Consider the following 23,363-nt stretch of genomic DNA (forward strand, 5'->3'; position numbering starts at 1 on the left):
TGGGTAACAAATCTGCAAATCCTTCAAACATGGAAAATTAGCAGCTATAGCTAGAAGAAACAGTGAACACTGGCTTAGCATAACAGATGTAGTGAACATAGTATTGCAAATGGTGTATTATTCTTAAATGCTTCAGGTAATTTACCCCTGGGCAGTACTCCTGAATTTTGGAATAGCCAATATTTGGGAATTTCTTTTTGTAACAGCTCTGATAAACTTAAAAAGACCTGATTAATCACTGAGATACATGCCCTAATATCCTTAACTCTTCTTCTTCTCACAGACATCCACACTTGATTCTTTCCCTCCCAACCTTCTCTCATCCTCAGAATAAGAAGTCCTCTACAGCAGCACTGCCATGCAACAGTGTTGAGTGCACAAGGATCCTGGCAGTCAGTGCCATCTGTTTTAAACAGAACGGACACTGACACCAACATAAACTTGTTGTGGCTGAAGATTAAAACAACAAAAGCCCTTGACAGCTGGTGTCCAAGCAGATTAAGCTTATTTTAACTTGCAACGGTCAATATTCTAAAGCAAACTGAAAAGACAGATGGCAAGAGCTAGGTAACTCTCCTCAAAAGAAGGGGGAAAAAAAAGGTTTATCAGATGATTTTTAGGAATCTAGGTAGCAAGTACTAAATTCTTCCGTGTGATGCTACTATAGGCTGCAAATATCCCACATCTCCTCTTTCTGGTGGCATATCTCGTGTGCTACAAAAACACAGTGCCACATCGGATGAAACAATCTGACATTAAGACAGCAAATCTAAACAGATAAAGGGTTGCTTCATAATTCTCCCTCACTTTAGAAAACACCAATGTTATAATTAGTTGTGGCTTTTTAAAACATTTGAACGCCCTGCAAACTCTCTGTACACACCACTTTGCTGTGGCCCCAGCCTTGACAAACCCAACTGCAGAAGAAGGCAACAGGTCAACCTCGCTGAGGACTCGGCGCACAGAGGAGCGACACAAGCGGCCTGTCTCGGCCTTGCCACCCTGCCAAGCCCTGGGCTGCTTTGGTGGCATGGAGGGCCTGCTCTTGCCTTAGCCAAAGGCAGGTCCTCCACGCATCTCTCTGAAGTAGACGCTCTCCAAAAATACTCTAAAAAGTTTATTAACGATACCGACTTATACCAAAATGAATTGGTCTATAAGCCCTTCTTCTGGTTCAAATTTCACAGGTTGAACAGGTACATAACCTCGCTCAATCCTAAAGCACCAGCTGTCAACACATTAGTGTGATTTGCTAAATCCAATTTGCCTTTTAAATCTGTAAGACGGTAAGCACAAGATGACCACCATGGAGAGAGTCCTAAATAAAGAAAGTCTAATTTTCCCTCTGTGCCCTCCTAAGGCATCTTTTGCTTCTCCATTGGAAGAATACGAAAACTAATGAGCAGATGAACTGATCCAAAGGAAATGAACTGTGCCTAAAGTATTGGGCTCAAAGAACAACAGTAATGTAAACTGCACATATCCTGGCATTGCTTTTAAGTAAGCTAGGGTAACTATGATTAAATTCAATTATCTTTTACCAGACATTACTGCTGGAACGATTACCATTTATTATATCACAGAAAAAGTAATAATTTGGAAATAATTTTCAGTAATCTAGACATAACAGGCATTTGYAAAATCGCAAAATACTCCACTATATCGTGCTTATATTCACTTCTTCAATGAAGACCAATAAGATGATTTATTTATTTGGCTGGTTCGGTTGTGGTGTTTTATACTTTTAGTTTCTAAGAGTTATACATAAAGGAGTGATTACGCAGTGAATAAGAACTATAGGATTTTTCAATCTCATTTTCATCAATACTATTAAAGCTTGGAGCATGAAATCATTTTTGAGTAGTTTTTTTTTTCATTAACAGAGAAATATGGAGTTATGATATTCAGAAGAATGACTATGAATCATTGTGATGACTGTCTGAATAACTGAAGCCTTTAACACGAACCACACTTCAGGGATCAGTTTCTATGTTAAGCACACTTCCTATTCATTAACATTTTGTTTATAATGGAACCAGAGATAAGCTGTGACATTTCGGGGTCTCCTAAATCAGAATGTGAGCGTCTCAAGAGAGCCTTTCAAGTTCACTTTACCCTGCAGGCGGCAAAGAGTGTAGCTGTGAAGCTGCAGTGGAGGGGAATTCACTTTGGATTTATTTGCCAGCCCTTCTCCCCAGGCTTGCAGAAACACCCCACTGCTCCGTGCTGATAGAGCAGGCACTGTGSTCAGAAGTGCCAGCCTGTGGGCGTCTGTGCTCCTGAAGCAGAGTCTCACCCAGGCTTCTGGATTCCTCCATTACTTTTCAAAACAACAAAGGGATTTTGCAGCTTATGAATTAGCAAGTTAAGGGCTCACATCCTTTTCCCAGAAGATAGGCCAGGATTTCCTGTTTCGCTCGCATCTCTCTCATTCTCCCCACTTCACCGTCTTCTACAGCCGACCTAACTCTCCTGCTCTTTTCATAAAGTCTCCAGGAATCAGATGCTTACCTTGCAGATGTGAGAGTGTAATTAGGAGACAGAGGCACACAGCAAGCAAGCAAGTGGATCATGCATCAAGAAAACATGCTATAAAGAATAAATATACTCCTTTAGGAAGGGGAAATGCTTTGGGGCATGCAACAATATCGAGTTCAATGCTGTCCTCTCCTGGAACGTGCCCCAGGAATTCACATACTTCAATAATACATTTGCATAAATGCTYAAATCCTTCCTGTGTTGGACCCAAGAAGATCCTCACCTTAGTTTCAACTTTACGAACAACTGGTTGAAACTAACGCTCCAGAGATGAAAACACTAAGAGGAAAATCTGTTGAGAAGCTCAGAGCAAGTGGAGGACAATGGACAATCTCAGGTGGGAAAAGGAAGAGGCTGGCATCATGGAAAGGTGAGGGGAGGATGAGGAGCCARAATAGGAAAGATCAGAATACAGAGCAAGAGAGGCTGACAGTTGCTCAGTGCCATCACTGCAAAGACATTTAAATTTGAACATTTAAATTTGATGAGAAGAAATGAGAAAAAAATCAGGGGTTCAAAGAACAGGAATTGAGAATCAAGCATCAAGAAAGATGATGAAATACTCCCCTGTATCCTTTTTCTTCCACTTACACATAAAAATCACTTTTCTTACAGACCTCTGTACCTTGTACCTTTTCCTCCATGTTTTCCTACAGTCCCCAGGGYGAGGTTGCTGTTTCACTATGATGAAGTTTGAGCCACCAAGCTCTGCTCTTTGACCCTAAGCTGGGGCAGAGAGCCATCAGCTTCCCCTTTCTCCAGCTGCCAAAGTCCAGGAGCTGCTTCTAGCAAGAGCAAGGAGGGAARAAGGCTCGTTGTATCTGCTCCCTTCTCCTTCAGCCCTGCCAGGGTCAGATCTCACACACTCAYGTGCTTTTGTCTTGCAGATTAAGCCTGTGCGTGAAGGACAAGGTTGGAGAAGGGGTTGCCACAATAAGGTGGTGAGCATCTGCCAAATACAAATGTAAGCAATAGTACTTGCTCTGCCCAGTACCACTAAACACAAAACTACTACTATAGTTTACCATTAACATTACAGCCTTGGACCCAGAATGTGATTGTACTAATATGCTGTGAGCTTACGGACTCCTGATCAACCAAAACACTAACTGGGTCAAAAGGACTAGCTTAGAGTTGCCAGTCTCCTCTCTATTACTATTTGTTTACATATTAGTACCTACAGCCACAGAAAAACCCTAGTTCATTATGACTTGACTATAGTGAAAGACGCCTGAGAACAAGACTGCCATATACTGTGTATATAATGTGACTGTATAGGTATATGACACATCCACACAAGGTAGCAGACAAACTTCACTAAATTGATAGACCAGAGGTCTCACTTAAGAGCTGTCCTTTCCACTGCAGTGCTTCAAAGCCCACASTGTGGACTGGCACCTGCTAAACTACTCACTGTCAGGTCCTTACCCTGCAATTTACTGACTCTCTACAAGCTGCACAGTTCTGAACAGAAACTTGATGGATATCTTCCTCAGCAWCTAAAGAAAATATTTTGGATGGGAGGACATATGGAAACTTGACCTTTACCCAAACCATTTTCATCATTTTTAAGCACTTGCCCTTATGATATGTTGGTTAAAGCTCTGCTTTGTTGGCCATCCGCCTGAGAAAGAGACAGTTTTCATGAGGATCCTGYATTGGATCATGGAAAGGCACGGGCCAAGAGCCAAGCCCTCATTCAGCTCTTGAGTTAAAGAGGAGAAAAAAMCCAAATTGAACAGAATCCAAAAATAAGCAATATAGGTAATAAGTGAATAATTACTAATACTACATGCCTGAGGTGGTCAGTTTACGATCGCTGGACTATACTTACATGTTTTAATTGGTATATGTGTTAACAAGCAGTGTGTTTTTATAGTTCCTGCATCATTTATTAACACAGCTAAAAAGYACTAACCACATAAAAAGTGTGATTCAGTAAACAAAAACATCCCATCATAAACGAGTGAATTCCTGAAACTTCCCTGAATAAGGCATTTTCGTATAAATATATGTGTATACAAATATATGTGCAAGCACACATACACACATGTATTTCTTTAATAAAAGCAAGGCACCAAGGGGAAAGTGCCCAGCATTCTGTGCATTTGTTCCCTTGGAATTTGTTTCTGTTACACARCACAATTTCTCCACACAGATGCAGTTAGCACCACACAGCTCTGCAACGCACAACTACCACATCGCAAGCCTTTTCCCACCRTGCCCTCCACGAAAACACTAGCAACTGTGCGTGCTTAGAAGCCTGGATTTTTGTTAGGAGACGTGAAAAAAAAGTGGGAATGAGGAAATCCACACTCCAGGCAATCCTACAAACGTGAAGCGTGCACAGTCTCCCAGGTGGCCGGGCTAACCTGCCGTAGCGCTGCGCTGCTGACATCACCTTGATGCCAGCTTGTTCAAGTCTTCTTAATTTTCTGAGCTCTTCCTCATCTTTCCCTTTGGACGCTGGTGTTTCTTTAGCACTACACGCAGCAGAGTTGCCTATGGAGCTTTCTTTGCTTTGATTCAAACCTACTTCATTCTGAGTGGGGCTTGTCTCCAGAGGCACGGAGCCCACTCCCTCCTTTTCACAGGGTCCCGATGCTTCGGTCAGTTCTTCCTCTATGGTTTCTGGGTGGGTTTTGCTATTGAATTATACAAGGCAGTTTAATGTACATTGTGCCTGATAGGTATGTATTTATTGTAAGCACATTTCGCTGGTATCAAAACTTCAAAGGATATTTTGATGAATGACCTGGGAGGACAACTATGTTCTTTAATGGAAGCTGCTCAGGAGCCAAGAGTGAAATCCCAGTTGACAAAACCAGCAGACAGCTGCTGCTCTGTGAACAGTACTCTTACATAGGATATAAGGCACAAGCAAATTAATACTTAAACATAGCAAAATATTACCTATTTTGATTAAATATATCAAATACTACTTATAAGAATCTTTTGGCAGTGACAGAGATTGTCCAAACACTTCTGTTAAGTCTCAGTTTTGAGTTGACACCCATCATACTTACATTTATTAACATCTTGTCAAACATAAACCATGTATATATAGATTGCATTGCGTGGCAAACATTAATGACGTCAAGACAATGATTTTCCACTCATTGTTGCTCTTCTATTATCTTCCCCCACTGCTGCAAACAATTCATCAGTACCACCTTGACAAGAGATCTATTACCACAGAAGGTGCTCTGCACTTTTGATGGAAAGAATAAAAATTAAATGTTCAAATCATCCTCACTGAGGAAGGGAGATGTTGGACAAGCCAGTCTTACCTGAATGGCCTGTCTCCGAGGGGCGACGTTGCAGTGCTCCAACTCTTCCGATACTCCTCCCGTTCAGCCTTCTTTTTCCGAAGCGGAGCGGGGACATAGAAAGTCTGATTACTCTTGTTTGGGAGGTACTGGTTAAAAGGCACAGCTGATTTAGGTTCCCCATGGGAGGTCCGCCTTGCAGACATATCATCTTTTTTCACATCCGGCATCTTTCTGTGTGGCAGGTCAGTCTCAGAGTCACTTCCTCTCCCTAGTGAGGAAGGAGAACAAAAAAAATGTACTTTTTCTCTTCACCACAAAGCTTTTCTTTTAATAAATCAGTAACGACACCATCAAAAAAAAAAATTACAATGTGAGGACCAAAAACTGAAGCCAGTTATACCTGTATTTTCTTTTAAAATCAGTCACTGATAGTGGCCATTACTACAGAGAGAGTAGATACTGTATTTTTCAGCCAGCCTGCATTTTCTGCCCCTGAAAAGACAATCTGCAGCTACTGTCACAATTCAGGACAGTCACAAAAARTCATGATCAGATTAACCATCATACAAAACACTTACAGATGCTTCTCTGACTTCTGTCAAGCCCTATGTATGGGTTTGTGTGATTTGATGCACATTCTTTGAACCTAGGCTTGCAAATCACAAGCTCAAGCCAAGAAAGGCACATTATGTACTTACAGGATGGCACGGACCTGTGAATATTTCTACAGACTTGGAACAAAGGCACTTTCAACAGTTCATGGCACATGAATGGCACATGGTGTCAGCTTTGGTCACTAATATCTAAGAATAAGCTTCAGCTGGTTCATGGACTCAGACCATCTGTCTCCATTCCCGCTGGTCACTAGGTCAATCATTCTAGCACAGTGCAAAATAGGCACAGATCTGATCCWGAGATGGAAAAGTTCAAGAAGAGAGAGACGGCATCTATAGCATTTGATGGCTAGATCAGTACGGTAAAGATTGAATATCTCTTGGCAAAGAAAAGAAATAACATGAGATAGAAAAACTAAGAATTACAGAGAACAAGCTGGGAGATGAAAGGAACYGAGTGAACACTTCGTTAATTTCAGTAAAATTAAGTCAGCTTTGTGGTATTTACCCTCCCTTAAAAAAATATTCACCGAAACTTAGGCAAGGCTTATCCTGGAAAATGGAAGGACAACTCACAAATGGTAGGATGAATAACTTAAAGAACATTTGCAGTGGGACTTTCCTCACATAGTCATGTGGGAAGTCACTTCAYAGACAATCATTAGATTCCTTCCATCATCTGGGGTCTGTAAGTAGTTCAATAAGAACTCRTGTAAATTGTTCTCTTCCAAGGGCATAACATCACCACAGGGCCTGGTTTGATGACTGAAATGRTGCATATCCACCCTTCAGCATTCAGACCTTTTCCCAACTTTGGGATGTTGGATCTCTCCGGCTCTTGGCTCCCTTTTGCAAGATTTGCATGGGCAACAGTTAWTGTCCCTCTTGAGGAGGGAGGAAGCCACCCAATTTGTGTCTTCTTTGTAATCCACTGAGCTAGTGAATTACTAGCTAATTCACTGAGCTACCTAATGAACAACTGAGAACAATGAAGTCATAAAAATCACAAGTAGCTTGTGTATAACTCAAAGTGAGGGGAGGAAAAGAGGACTAAATATGCTAGGAATGTTATTTTGCAAAGAGCTTTTGCAGCAGATTGAGTTATTCAATGTTTGCTTGGAAAGAGATGAAGAAGAGAGGAAGGGAACAGCAAGAAAGGACAAGACACAATAGGAATGAGCTAGTTAGACAAATTCACAGAATATTTCCATGSCAGTACATTTTGTTTGGCCAGTTTTGGTTAAAAGCAAATGATACGTAGCATCATTAACGGGACCTCAGACTGTGTAAACAAAAAGTGGAGACAACCACAGAGTCACRAGTGTCTGAGGACAGCTGAGGTTTGAAGAAGTGTGGTATCAACAGGCCGAGCTGGCCACTGAGGAGCTAAAAGCAAATGAAAAGATCCCTTCATGTTGTTTGCTATTCTACTTGCTCTCGACTTTGTTCTGGTGTTTATTTTTGTATCACATGAAAATTAATCTTGAATTGGCAGACAGAAATGCTGGAGCAGATAACCACAGTGGCAGAGGAATTGCTTATACGCCTACAAGCATGGCCAAGTTCAGTGCTTCAAAGRCAAACAGCTTCTTTAACTATTTGCATTTTACTCAGAAAATTATTTTCAGCTCAAATTTTCCAGAARAAGACCAAAAAACCAACCAACCAAACATTAAGAAAGGGCTGATTGGGAGCTCAAACCATGTTCACCATGTTCTCCATTTATAATGTTAACTGTGTGTTTTTTCTTTCCCATGCAAAGGAAGAGTCGCAGTCCACACAGCGCAGCCGGTTACGCTACAGAGAGGCACTCGGCAGCGAGTGAAAGGACCTGCCAGGGGTTCCTGAAGGAACCTGTGCACTCCTGCCCTCCAAGCAACACGTTTCACTCATCCCTGAGTACGTTTGCGCTCTAAGGGCAGGTCTGACTGCTCTTCTGCAGCTTTTGAACAAGCTGCTCTTGCCTACAACTGTTTCTCTTCGCTTTTTGCCAGGTGACAGGGCCCAAGTAGGGCACCGTGGCAGCTCCTGAGCAGAGATGCTGACCACATACAGCATCAGTGAAGGTGGTCTTACTTCTAATTAATGATCAAATCTTAACTAATCATCATAATTGCACAGTTACTTAAATGATCTCCATCCCTTTTTCTTTTTCTAAGAATAGCAGGAGTCATAAACCTATTTTGCTATCACACTCTTGGGTTTATAAAACTGTTATCCAGAAAGAGGGAGATGGAAAGAAGGCAAAATCACCTCCTGCATCCAGTTCTGCATATACATTATTTCTATCAAAATCACATCCAGCCGAATGAAACTCTGGCCTGCTGGGGCCGTGGGGAGAGGTTAGGCAGAAGGGAGGTCAGCCAAGCTACACCTCAGCTGCAACTCTTGGAGGAGACAGTTGTGAAGTTATTGCAAGGATGTATTAGGAGGGGCTCGCTGGACACATCCTACACACGCACACAGCAGCTGCAGGCACCCAGCGTCTGCATATGGTTAAAGGCTAATTTTCAAGAACAAACTGTGTATGTTTGCCTCTTTTCTTGTGTCTTGTGTTATGTACTCACAGAATCACAGAATGGTTRAGGTTGGAAGGGACCTCTAGAGATCACCTAGTCCAACCTTCCTTCTCAAGCAGGGACACCCAGAGCAYGTGGCACAARGTGGCATCYRGGTGGATTTTGAGGATCTCCAGAGAAGGAGGTCAAAACTCTCAAAAGTAGGACAAGATGGTATGCCTTAGCTGTGGCAAAGAAGTCACCACAGAGTCTTCTGAAATACCTCATACTGAAATCTGCTGCTGCTGCAGGAGCCGACAGGAAGCAGCTATGGGACACCTGTAACCAGCTAGGGAGCAGCTCCAAAGAGGGAGGGACACTGGTTACTCCCAGACAGCCCAAAACAGAGCAACACTTCTCAGTCAGGACACATGAGGTGTTCCTATTTGTCAGTCCTGGGTTTTTGTCTAGCTTAGGTAGGCAGAAAAACACTTCATAATGTGGAGACTCTCCTAYTGCAGCCTGGGGATACCCCAGTTTGGTGCCTGGGGATACAACATCTCAGGGAACCAGTTCCAGGATCTGGATCCAGATGATCTATTTGCAGCAGCCCCAGTATCACACGCCTCTCAAAAAGAGCAGAGCAGAACGCAGAGCTGCTGTCCCCACAGCTTTTTAACAATACATCTCTGATACCAACTCTCTCTGCCAGCTTTGCACTTTTAAGGAGTTCCTCGTCACCTCAGCAGCTCTCATGTATCCGGTTAGGATTAGCAGCAGCTCATTTCACACTGCCAAAGGCCATGTAACAGCTGATTCCTGTCAGAAAGTCTCCCTGCCCTTCTTTCTTCTTTTATTAAATAAATAAAGAAAGAAATTTGTGGCAGAGAAGTGATTCACATGTGGAATATAACTTCATCTGACAATGATGATGTTCAACTGACCCAAYTGACCCAGGGAACCCAAATGAAAGGTCTTGTTCTGAACTGGAATCCATCTCAAAACAGGTAACYATGCACATGCTCTACATTTACTCCCTAGTGAACATTTCTTCATCTAGGGCCCTGTGTTTGCACACAGAGCCTCAGAAAGCCTCTGTGAATCCCACAGGACTTGCAGGGAAGCAGCCCCSCTTCCACAAGCCAAGAGCTGCACATCCAGAACCAACGGTGTACCAAGACAACCACAGCTCTGGTGCTCGGAGCTCTCATGTTACCAACTTGCTAAATACCATGGAAGCACAAATGTGGCAGTCGTCAAGACATTCTCTATKGGACTTCAAAAGGCTGCCCAATATCAGTCATTTCCAAAACACTTCTTTATTTCATTTAGCTGCCCATGATTTATTTAGGCAGAATTGTTTTTACTTCAATATCTCCCCAATCCCATGCCATTCTCCTTGCCTCAGCCTAGCTGATAAATTAAAATCTATCTGCACAACATCCTCTTACACAGTAGCCCAGACAAGCACTTTCCCATCATAAAATTACACTGCTATGATGTCATTCGTTTTCCAACACCACGCTGCCCTAACTCAGRTTTCAGCAAAGCTGTTGGCAAAGTCATCTCAGCCTTGAGAAAGCAGAAATCTGCCTTSACAGAGAGTTTCTCCCACTGGATTCACAGGATTTGGGCTGTGTCCAGCTGCTGRACCCCATATGGACTCCAGAAACACCACTTATATGTCGCAAAGTTAGGCACGTGCCCCCCTGTGCCCGTACTCACCATCACTGCTCCCTCGGAGCACTACATCTGGGGAGGGCGTCTGCTGCGAGCGGGATCCAAAGGAGTCCAGGCTGTCGAAGGAGTCATCCCTGCCGTGGCGCGGCGGCGAGAGGGAATCGCTGCGCTCCGAGTCCCAGCAGTCTATGTAGCCGCTGTCCCGAATGCTGCGCTTGGGGCTCTCGATCTCCTCCGTCTCCTGCACGCAAGGACAGCGGGCACCTCTTCAGAGAGCAGCCCCCGCCACACCGGCGAGGTGCGTCAACAGCAAAGCATCTCCTAAAGCACTAAAACGTTCCTCCCCCCCAGAGGATTTGCTTTCTGCCCCTTTTTCCCTTCAGAGCAGAAGTGCGAAGTTGCCATAAACCCCAATTTTATGCTGATTAAGAAGAAGCCATGCTCATTAGGTTAGTGTGACAATCTGAGGAAAAGCTGCAGTAGAGAGGTTAATAAACTGATCAAAACTGAGAGAGACCTGCAATTTGACTTGCTGTCCATAGTCCATAGCCCGGGCAAAAGGAACTACAGTTTTAACATCTTGCCTGCATCCAGTTTACGTCTGCTGCTTTCCAAAAGCTTCTCTCCTCCCCTTGCCTATCTATTGTATCTGGCTGGGACACCAGCGGACAGCATTTGTTGTTGCTGCTTCAGCTCAGCAAAATAATGAAGCAGTGTGCCCCAGCCTCCCTCTACCTTGAAGAGAAATTCCTGTTATGAAAGAGGGATGTCTTTCTGAAGCAATCAGCAATGAAAAATATGCAAAATGCTTTTCCTGATGCCTCAGAAGAATTCAGTTGTGCTCTTTACTCTCTGCCAGCTCCCGGCTCTGGGGGATATGAAAGCACTTGTAGCTGACCCACATGTTCAGAGCAGTGAGAACAATGGTTGTCTTTGACAGCCCTGTGATTATAAATTCTTTCCAGTGCAAGCAGCACATACTAAAACACTGAAACTCCAGCAGAGGGAAAGGTCAATAGAAGCCATCCTCACCCTTGCATTATAATAAAATCCTTGTTTCAGTGAGTGTCTTACCATTAATTACAATAGCACAGGCCGAGAACACCAAAAATAACTACTTTTCTTCAAAGATAAATCTGTTTTTTCTTCCCCGACAGTAAGCAAAGCCAGAGATGTGGGTGCTATTATCAGACTGACATTCTGCAGCCCAAAGAGGTTGGAATGCAGTTTTTTTTCTTCCCAGAAGCATTTGAATATTAATTCCTAATTAAAAAGCACCCCCTGGTTCCAGCTCGCTGGAGCACAACGGCTGCGTTCAGCGCAGCTCCTGCTGCCCGGGGCTGCGAAGGTCTCCCCCGTCACCAGCACCATCCTGAGCAGACGGAGCACGAGCATCCCCGCCTGCTGCGACGGGGGGACAGGGCAGGCTTGCTGGGGAGCAGCAACGCACGGAGCAGCGGGCTGCAGTATCACACAGAGGCTTCCATGCTGGAAAAGAGGGAGGCTTGGAGGGAAAGCTCAGCCCCTGCATCCCGCAGGCTTTCCAGGAGGAAGGCTTCATTAGCGGCACTCACCAGCCCCCTGCCAAAACGCGGCGGCAAGGACAGCGGCAAAGGTTCCCTAAGGCCAAGCTAAACTGTGGTGGTGCCAAAAAGCAGCCTCGCTGCCGACCAAAATGACATGAGTTTTCAAAAAGCAAACAAAAAATATCYAACAAAGTAGTAGCTCAACCCTATGTAATTTCCTTCTCTGGTCCTGCTTAGCGTGTGAACCAGCATACCCAGCGAAACACCAGACAACAAAGATTTGTCTCCCTGGAGTCGGCATGATTTACACAGACCCAAGAACAAAACCAAAAATCCCATTAAAATCCTGTTGGAGAAACGGCCCAAAAGCTTTCTGAAATCYAAATTCTCTAAAGCTCCTTGTCTCTCCATACTGATCGGCTATGCTCAGTGCGCAGGCTCACTTCCATTTTCTGAAATTACTGCACTCGAAACACACAGAAAGAAGTGAGAGCCACAGGSCTCAAAGCAAGGCAGAAAGCCCCATCCCGCATTCCCTATCTTTTCAGAGTTTGAAAACAGTCCAATTGTGAACTAATGAGCGCCGCTGCCCGGCTTTCAAAGGGCTGTTTATGTTAATTTTGCATGCAAATCAGCAGGAATTAAGAGGCAGGCCCCAGGATGGTATCCCGGCCTTTCTTTATAGCCTTCCCCTTGGCAAACTACTCACCCAGCGAAACACTGTCTCGCAAATACTTGCCCTGCACTGAGCAAATATCATCTCCCAAATGTTAGCAGTGGGAAGAAAGAGAGTGGTTATCTGCAAGGCTGACAGTGCCATGGTGCAGCACGCTCAGGCTTTCACATGACCTAATTAGATATACAGYGTGTCACCAAGTGGTATAGAAAGTGTGATGTATGTAAAATGCATTTCTGCAGGAACCTCAGCCCTCTGAATGTAACCAAAACCAGGGCCGCTTGGTCACTTGGAACTGCCAGTTTTAAAGCAGAGAAGAATGCATAGCCAAATAGTTAATGAAATTAAAAACAGAGTAGCTATGAATAAAATTAGAAATGAATAGCTCTTTCATTTTGAGAAGTAGAAAAAGATGGATCCAAGACAACTTACATCCGMGCTGTCTTTTGATTTATTAAAAAAAGCGGGGAGAGGGGATTTGTAATAGAAAAACTGAAACAGACTGAACTATTATTYACGGTCGATTCAATTATTAAACTCTGTGGAAAAAAATGCCAGTAGAGAATGTAATGAAGTGTCTTTTCATCACTCAGTCTCAGCTAAAAGGCACATCAGTGYTACACAGCATGATTAGCATGTTCTCTTTTACAACCAAATGTCTCCAAATTCGGTAACAAGAAAGTCCCCAAGAGCCAATTTGAAATACGGAGGGGGTGTCAGAGCAGAGAGGRGACCTTACAAAGGGGGTCGCTCTCATAGCAGCACCATCCACAGAGACCTCTGAGCGCTGAGACGTGCTCTGGTTTTCCGTTAAAGAACRTACAGCTTTCAGCTTTTATGAGGTCTCGGCGCTGCTTCCATTCCAACATCTGCAACAAATCACGGTCCAGCCTCTTCTGTCTCCTACCTGTAGCGCCCTGCTCTTTCAAACACACATTGGTACCAGCGCTGCTGCTAACCCTGCCTTGAGAGCCCAGGCTACTTCAGCGCACCCGAGGAACCCAAGAGGACCTCTTCAATGCTCTAATGATTACTTAGATGGGTAAATACAACTCAGAAGAGCTTCACACTGTCAGACTCAATATTAAAAATGAAACTATGACACCATGTGGCACTAGCACTATAGCAAACTGCCCCTGGACAGTTTTTCTGCATGAGCTCCCTTGTCCATCTCTGTTTCACCTTTGAGATTACAAGTTCTCTGGAGCAAGGACTGCTTCTTCCCTCTATCTCCTACTTGGAAACCACCTACATAATAACAACTTCTTTGGTGCTTAGTCTCAGCCACACCACTCAGCTGATGTCTTCACACATACCCGTTCTTGCCCACTTCTGTCCCCAGTTAAGGCAGACTTGGGTATCAACAATAACTACTGGTGGGGCTCAGAGCCCCGACCTGGGTCCAGGAAACGCTGTCGTGCTCAGCCGGCGGTGCCCAAACCACCCGGCAGCAACAGCAATGTTTCCTTGCCAACACAACCCAACTCATCACGGGCCACTTCCAAAATTTGTTTGCTGCAAGAGTTTGGAGCATGGCAAACTACAGGTTCATCCCWGCCATGCCCTTTGGGAAACACATTCTCTTCCTTCTGGCCTTTGGCTTTATTTAGATACCTGGCTTGGTGCTTTGCACTCTGACTGGACACTGAATAAGGGAAGAGGTGCCCGTAAGCCTGAACGTCTAAAGAAAAAATAACCTCTGTTCCCCCGGGTCCAGCTCGCTCACTTCTGCGTCTCAGCTCTTCTAGCCGAAACTGTGTCATAAATGAAAGTAATTCAAACCAAAGGCTAGGGAAATGAAGACGACAGAGCCACGTGACAGTTGTAAAGCCCTGTTTCACATCAAGTGCTTCATCATTAATATCATCGCAGAGCCGGCTGCCAGAAGCGCTGTGTTTACAGCTTGGTACAGCCAGAAACGTTTTCAAAGGAGGCAGGGGTTTACTATTTGTTCTCCAGCCCACCATCTCCTTCATCCACAGCAACAAAGAGTATGTATGGGACTAATAATTTGAAATACATTTCCATTCCCCAAACATAACAAAAAGATACCTTTCTCATCTGTGCCAGCAAACCTTCAAACTCCTTCAGGTTCAGGGTTGATCCACTATATGAGGTGCAGCTGTTTGCCGCTTTCCCTAGCCAGTAAATGGTGACTAATACCTGCAGAAGTTAATAACAATTAATCGAAGCCATCTACACAGTTACTCAGCTATATTTAACCCCCTTAAGCATATCTCATTTATTCAAAATTGCACAGCAACACAGGACTTCATTATAAATCCAAATTGAGAGGGAAGTGTGTCTCAGTGGTTACTCATAAATACACCAGACAAGTACTGAAACAGTTCTGCAAAATAGGTAACTTAACACACTATCCACCTAGTATTTTTTACAAATTGAAACTCTCCTGTCTTGCTSGAAAGTAAACAATAAAAATAAATCTGAATAAAAGAACTGGGATAAAATATTTGAAGCTACTGTCCAGTGAGGAGGGCTCTAGGAAACACACTTATAAATATGCCCATTTGTAAACATAAGGAGTACCAATATTAGTGTTAATTAATTAATTAAAATAGTTATGCATAATAGAATAAATGAAATATCTGAAGCGTATGCCTGCCCATTTCAGGAAAGGGAAAGGTAGCTCCATTTTGAATCATCTCAGCACACTTGACAAGATGACTCTGCCGTGGTGTCTTCCAGTGCCCAGGCTTGAGAAATGCTCAGCCCAAAAGCCATGCACATCTGCTTGCTTCTCTTATAGTAAAGTAGGAAGAGTTGGTGGTGTCATCTAAGTTCTGACTTACTGCCTACCCATAACTCCAAAATCAAGTCAAACCTAGCTCAGACATGCCAAGGGTTGCACTTGCAAATGTATCCAGCCTCTCACTCCTTGAGGTAGCAGAGGAATTTGCTCTGGCTCTGCTGATGCTGTAATTGTTCYAGGAAAGGAGAAATGCTCAACGTCAGCATCTTAATCCAACCCCTGCAAACCCACTGATGTTCATATAATGCAAGGAAAGCAAACGGCCTCCTCTGGACCCACAGACATCTGCACTTAGGCAGCCGCCCTATCTCTAGCGGTACCTGTGCAGCTGCAATTTGGACTGAAAACTGAGCAGCAGAAGTAGTTCAGCTCAATGCTTTGCATAASCTGAAATGTCAAAACATCACCTCATCACTTAGAGATTTTTTTTCTCATTTAATGCTCATTATTTCTGCATAACTCCATGGCATAACAAAGTGTTTCACTGAAGAACAAAGAGGAAATATTTTGACGTGGAAAAGATGTGTAACCAGTAACAAATAAGAGATGCCTACAGTAGTTGCTAGGAACTATTTTAAGCAGTTAAATAAACTGAAATACAGTWTTTTATGAACTGATCAGACAGGGCCATATAATGCATACTAGATAAAAGAAAATAGATGTAGAAGAAATTTGAAGGTTGGGGGGAAAGGGATGGGACAGGACAGGACGGACCCTCAGACTGTTCTTGCCTAAAGAATTGCCCAAAGCATTCATATTTCTTCAGTTCTCTGGATTTCTCCAAATTTCTTCAGCACTTTTTTTTTCCCCTCAGTCATATATTTCCTTCAATACTTTTTCCTCAGTCATATACACCAGATTTTAGATTATCCTTTTGCCATCAACTTTCTTTTCTTAGAGCCCTATCTCTTATTTAAGTGTGATGTCCAAAGTCACACACAGCACTCCAGCTGGGGCCCTACCAGAAAAGGTGTCATCAGGTGTCATATAGACTGCTTCTTTAATAGCACAACTGTGGTGTGTAAGATAAATACACATGCCATGAAATAACTGAATAACATTTATTTTATCATTTCAAAATTGCATCCAAAATGAGACAATTGTGCTGAAGAGAAGGAATTGATTTTGCCAATAGTGATTTTTTTCTTGAAAAGAAAAAAACAAAACTTTGGTCTGAACTGCTTTCCTTCAACAAGCACTGCTCAGCACAGAATAACAAACTTATGTAAAAATTTCTTACAGTACATGTTCTCAAGTGAAAACACTTGCAGGTATAGCACTGCTAACAACTCGGAAACTGTCCAATTCATTCTTCTATCCAGTCCTCTGATGAAGGTTGTGGTATTTCTACTTATTTCTGTGAGCATTTGATCACTTTCTCTGCTCGTCTTTCTTTATCCCCAGCTGATTTTTCTTTCCAAATAGCATTGCATTTGCAAGCAATTGTCATTGGCTGCCAGCAGAGATTACAGGATCGTGCACCTGGGAAGGATATACTGCCTACAAACACTGGGTGGAGGGCGTTTTTGAAAGCTACCTTTACTTTAAAACAATAAATCTATACAAAGATTTTTAACTACAGGCTTCAAAGGTGCCAAAATGACAAAGTTGGACTCTTCCCCTGCACATTTGGGCGTTAGGAGAGAAAGATATTACTGCACTGATGACAGGAAAGACAGGATGAATTAGTTGTGTGATTTTTACCTGTGGCCATGATTACTGGCTTGCAGTTATTAGGAAAAGGTCTTGGCATTTCCTTACAGTTTATAGGGATGTCAGCCAAACATAAAATTGAATTTACAGTATTTTACAATTGACCAAAGGCAGCTTGCTAGGCTTTAGAAGAATAACTAACTTTGAGGCCAGCAAAGCTTAGCCATTTTCTTTTGCATGTAACAGTTACTAAATCCATTACTACTGCCATTGGTTTAAATCAACAAGAAATTAAAGTAAAATCGAATTAGCTTTTCTGGGAAAACACTTATTTGTTTGGAAGGACAAGAGAAAGCTAGCAAGCCTGGTAGTAAAGATTTGCATCCAGATCTCGTATGAATCTTTTGCTTCATTTTAAATGCTTTGTGCAGTTTTACCTCCTATCTAGTATATTCAGGAGGGGCTGCAACAGCRAAGCTTCAGGTGCGAGCCAAGCTGCCCCCAGCCAAAACCAGGACAGCAGAGATTACCTCGCTCACTTCTTTATCGTATCAGAGATAAATATTCTTCATTTTATTTCTGCTCTAAGTATATTTTGCCACAGTAGCTCTGTCTAATTTTCCAGTAGAGCTGCTTGCACTTGTTTTCCAAAGTACTTTTCAGTGATATTCAACCATACTCAGCTTCTACTGACAGAATTCTAATTCAGGCCAAATAGAAGATTAACCAGACAAAAAAAAAAAAAAAAAAAATTACTCCAAGTTATGTACTTACATTTTTCAGCTTCCTACTATAGTCAATGTTCCTGGTTGCACACACACACAAACAGAGAAAAAGAAAAAGGGAAAAAAATCAGAAAGTGGACACACTTTCCAAGAGCGTGTATGCAGCAGATCACGTTTTCCCTAGCAAAAGCCTGCACAATGCTCCTGCTGGCTGCAAACACATGAAAGCTAAGAGGATGTAGTTCACACATTCATTTATTCATAATGTGGGAGTATTTTGTCACCATTACTTCAATCATTAAATTAGGATTCTGGAAGTACAAAAAGAAAATGTGTTTGTAAGGGTCCCACAGTGAAGCAGTGCCAAAAATATTTCCTTTAAATAGAGTTGCTGATTTGTTGCAAAAAGAAGACCAAAGTYCTCACTGCTAAAACACATTCTGCTTTAATCTGCTGGTCAAATTCTGTCTGCTGATAAATCATGCAACTCAGGCAGATTTTGAAAGCAACTGAACATGCATATGACAAGGAGGCATTTCTTACAAGCATTAAGGAAACAGAGCAGGTGTTTCCAAGCTATYAAGAATTACAGAGAATAAGGAAGGTGGAAGAAGCAACAAAGATCCTGCTGGTTACAACAGAACCTCTTGTGGAAATCACATTCTSCTTTATGAGTGTGCACTCAAGCACTGATGTTGGCATCCAATGCATTTATTTTGTACCAACATTCCTCAACAAGGGTGGAAATTTTATGTTAGAAGCAACAAAGCATGGGTTTTGCACAAACACAAACAACACTCCAAAAGTCAGCAAAGAAGGTACTAAAAATGGAATGAAGCAAATGTGTATTTTTCTTGGGTGCTAAAAATTAATAAGAGCACTTCAGATTTAAAAGAGAGTGCCTCCTGATTATATAATAATATAAGGGAATTGTCTTCTACTGTAACTGTAAGTCCAGTCCAAAAAATACCTGACAAAATGACAAAGCCAAAAATAAATGCATTTGYATGTTCTATTTGAGAAGAGAAAAAAAAGTAGGTTTTGATAACTCCCTTTTAAGTCAAAATTTTATCCATCAATGCCCACATACTAAGAAAAATAAAAGTCTTTTTTTTTTCTTTAATAAAAAAGCAGTGGAAAAGAGTCCTGTTTAACAAGTCAAGAAGAAATTCTTTACAGTATTAGCTCATAATTTTTATAAGTTGAATAACCCAAAGAAAAAAAATAGATCTAATATATATTGCTGTATTAACATATATATGAAAAAAAAGTTTAAAATCTGCCATTGTCTTAGTCACGTGCARTAATGCCACATTCATCTTTAGCCACAGAACAAATGCTGCTTTTATTGTGTTTAAAAAATAACCTAAAAGTCTTCAAAGAGGAGGAAAAAAAATCACCTTCGCATTCTGGGACCTAGTTAGAAGACAGTTTTGAACATACTTCTCTAGAGCAGTCATGGACTTGGCTTGCACAGCTCGCTCAGTTACTCAGCGTGAACTTGGACAGCTCAAGCAAAGCTCTTGGCTCGTTTCCACCGCTGCTTTCTCTGTAGAGTCGAGGGGGGAAAAACCCCTGCCAGGGAGGCATTTCACATCTCCCTAGCATCTTAGCWGTGGGCCAACCCAGCTCCTGCTTTGACTTGCTTATATTCCTCCTGTTTGGACTTGCTTATATTCCTCCGGCTTTGACTCACTTGTATTGCTCCTGGTTGGATTTGCTTATATGCTGGACAGCTCTCCCAGGAGCCGCGAGCTCATCCCAGCCTTTGCACCAGCCTCCAACAAGGTGCTCTGCCATCCTCAGCTCCAAAACGTCAAGGTCCATGTAAGAAGCACCATGTCTCGATGCTTCAAATGGAGACTARGGGTTGTTTCATAACCCTCTCCAGTCATGCACTCTCGTGCTTTGAAAGGCAGTCATGGAGAACCTCTTCCATTGCATCCAATGTTGCCAGACTTGGAGCAAGGCTGCAAGAGCCTCGCTGCATGTTCACTATATGACAGGGGTGTCACTGGTAGGTACATGGGAGAGGTGCCTCATGCTCAGAGCCAGAAACTTGGAAAAGGAGCAGAAAAGCTGCAGACTATTCCTCAAAGCAAGGAAAGTGGCCAATTTGATTTTCAGAACCTTTGAATTTTCCCAGACAGTGCTTGAATACCATGAAAACTTGCCCAGCTTTCACTGCCAGAAGGGAAAAAACTAGAATGCTGCTGAAATTTAGTAAATTGTTTCCATAAGATGGATATGTTTGACCAGGATTTATTTAGTGATCTTTCTGGCCAAGTGAAGCAAGGCCGTTCAGTCAACTCAGTAGTGTCTGTCTGTCTGCAGAGCAGTTACTTTTTAAAATTACACATGCCAGAACCTCAAAAATTCAGGAGAACTTTCAAGTAACAGCAATTAAAAGTCTTGTTAATTTTATGACATTTTGTGTTATTTTATGTGTGCTTAGGGGTGGACAGATGGAAATACTTGATTTCCACTAGCACAAATGAGAGGAAAATACAGTCTGACTCTTTCTRTTCCTCTAGTCCGTGATGACAACGTCCATATTTAAGAGACCAGTCTATGACYATACAGACTTTGATTCTCGCCCATGTTGTGTGACCCCAGGCAAGTCAGTAATTCTTTCTGTGATAGTTTTCATCTGTATCCTATATCACTTCATAGAGTTGCTCAAAATATAAGCATTAGAGACSAAGCACTTCAAAATCTTTACAGTAACAAGGGATGTGAATATAACACGACAAAGCAAGCTGTTGATTAAATGAAGAYTTAAAAAAATCAGCCAAAAAAGGGGAGAAGAAAAGCAAATGAGCTATTAGCAAGGCGAATCCATTAATATCTGCACATTACGCAGCAATAAAATGCCTATGTGTGGTAGTATTGGATGCGGTGGAAAAGCATCTGAAACTTGACATTCCAAGTTCATATAGTTTACATAGAGATCCACAGCTCAGAGACAGCAGTGTCCCAATCTAGAGCTCTCATTATAAAACACGGAGGCTACGCTCATGTCTGCACCTTGCATATTCTGGGATCTTCAATTAATGGTTCAAGGTCAACAAAGTCCTATAACGAATCTTCAAAACAGCTGGATCTGAAATAGCACAGCAGTGATTTTTTTTCCCCCGGCCTACATGGTTCATTAGTTAGAGGGACAAAAAGAAAGTTATCAATTTAGATCCACCTCCCACCTGCGGGGCCCCACATGATTTCAGTGTTTGAACTAAAAAAGTATTTTAAAAGAGCTGTGCTTGATCTCTCAGGAGAAAAAGAAAGAAAAAAAAAAAAAAAAGATGGCCTTTGCCTTTGGAGAAAGGCTGCTGAAGAGAATGGTCTATCCTTTCCTGTGCTGCAGGTTTCAGAAAAACTCAGCTTTGTGCTTGCTTTATACACATGACAGTTCTCCAGCCCTTTTGCTCATTCTTAAACGTTTACTATTAAGTCACATGCATCTTGAGGCTACAACATGCTCACTGCAAACTGCTGCTCTACTTACTTGACGGTTACTCTGTTTGATGTGTCCTGAAGGTCACYCGGATCAAAGAGCTGAGATTCTTTAAGCCCCAGCTCTTTGCAGCCTCTCAGGAATAAGATGATATTATCCTGAAACAAGACAAAAATTAAATTCATTTAACTCTTCTTCCTTGGAAAAGACAATCCTATCAAGCTGACTATTCCTTTGGTAATCCAGTAATAAATTGCTGGGAAAAGAGCCACGTGCTCTTTCCTCTCACAAAAGCCCGGAACTACTAGTCCAGATAGCCCCAGTTTCTGTGAGCAGAAACAGCACTAACTTTGGAACACACGGAATTCAGGGAGAATTTACACCTTCCTGGGTGACTTCTTTACCATTGCTTAAATCAATACTTGGTAAATAGTAAGGTTATGCCAAGCTGAAACAGGTTTCTTTCAAAGCAGGAGCGATCACATCGCTTTTCACTGAGGGGACTAGAACACACCATATGCCTGTGCATCTTTAATATATATTTTATACTTACCTATGCACATACATACACCTCTCCCCCACACCCTTCACTAAACCACTGTGCTTCGTTACAGATTTCTCCTTTTGGACTCGGAAGGCGGGCAAAGGCTGGAGGGGACGGGGCCACCTTCACTCCCGTCTCCAGCTACATTCCCACACGTGCTCCCACACGTTTACCCCATGGGCTGCGGCGCCCAGCGCTCAGCACCAACAGCCTCGCGCACGGAGCCTGCTCTCACCAGCCCCACCACAAAAAAAAGCACTTGGAAAGCTAAGGAGACTCCCAATCTCCTTTTCTGCCCTGGTCAAAACGTGGCGCTGGAAGGGAGCCAGGGAGAAAGGAACAACAGCGGGGAGAGCCGAGAGCCCATAACCCAGGGGCAGCCTCACTGAAAGTGATCGTGACACATGAAAAGAYGCTTGTAAAATCCTCCATCTGGCTTACTGTTGGCAGCATAATTTTTCTGCAATATTTCCAACTRCAACATGAATGACTCCTATGCTTAGCCTTTGAAGGAGGACAGTTGTGGTCAGGTCCAAAGGGTGGGTGGAGCAATGTGCAAATTTAATAGAAATGGAAGAGAATGAAGAAGAAGAAAAAAAAACAGGTTCCTAACAACATTTCCTAACAAAAATATACAGATCATACGGGATACACCAACCTAATAGACTTAAAAAACAATCACAGTTAGGGGAGCTCCGGGGGATCTTAATTGCACCCATCTTCATGCCAGAAGTTCAAATGATGAACAGTAATAAAAATATCAGTCATTTGGCAGCCTGTGGAAGTCCAGTTCTTCCACTGATGAAATATCCACTTCTCAAAGAAAGAGTGTCACAGCCCTATGACTGTTTGTGCATATTCTTTTCTTTTGATGGTCATCACAAAAGCAACGTTTGCCAGCAGTTCCTGTAACACCRTGTCCCAAAGTGTCCTTTAGAAAACTGGTATCTCAAAGCAGTAGGACAAACCATGTATGCCAAAGACTCAAGCAGCAACCCCTGGAAGAAGTTTTGCTTCTGTAGTTTTTGTTTCCCAATAGTCTTAACAATGGCAACATTTGTTTAAAAGGAGGGAGAAAAATGTGTTCAGGTGAGAAATGTTCAGGCAATCCTGAGGGGACTACTTAGGCAGGATTCACAAGCAATATGTATCTCATTGAACTGCAAAACTGAGCTTATTCYAGCTTGGGTCAGTGCCAGGGAGATTTGTACATCCTGGCACTGCTAAGACACTGGAGAGCAAGGAGGAGTTTTATCATTAAGACCTAGCCCCTAGGAAAGCCTTCTCTGCAGATTACTATGCCTTCCATTGGCCAAGGACTGGTTTCTTCTCAGAAGTTCTCAGTTCTCAGAAGATTTTGCTTCCATTTTCAAGAGAAACTAAAATTCTTCATCTGTTAGCTGTAACTATTCG

General features: G+C 42.6%; 1 protein-coding gene across 4 annotated transcripts in view; it reads right to left on the reverse strand.

Moving 5' to 3' along the window:
* The window catches only part of LIMCH1 (LIM and calponin homology domains 1), a 159,703-nt gene that overhangs the window by 44,178 nt on the left and 92,162 nt on the right, over positions 1-23,363 (reverse strand). For 3 of the 4 annotated variants that reach the window (XM_026037423.1, XM_026037422.1, XM_026037420.1), the window contains exons 4-8: positions 21,458-21,564; positions 18,002-18,032; positions 14,857-14,967; positions 10,648-10,843; positions 5,829-6,078 (exon numbers count right to left, since the gene is read on the reverse strand). In XM_026037423.1, coding sequence (XP_025893208.1) covers positions 5,829-6,078; positions 10,648-10,843; positions 14,857-14,865 — 455 coding nt within the window. In that variant the 5' untranslated portion in view covers positions 14,866-14,967; positions 18,002-18,032; positions 21,458-21,564. Of the gene's footprint in view, positions 1-4,910; positions 5,184-5,828; positions 6,079-10,647; positions 10,844-14,856; positions 14,968-18,001; positions 18,033-21,457; positions 21,565-23,363 lie in introns of all 4 variants that reach the window. The other variant, XM_026037419.1, reaches the window with a different exon arrangement.

This window comes from Nothoprocta perdicaria, unplaced genomic scaffold, assembly GCF_003342845.1.
Source record: "Nothoprocta perdicaria isolate Ctin4 unplaced genomic scaffold, notPer1 scaffold_2, whole genome shotgun sequence".
NCBI lineage: Eukaryota > Metazoa > Chordata > Aves > Tinamiformes > Tinamidae > Nothoprocta > Nothoprocta perdicaria.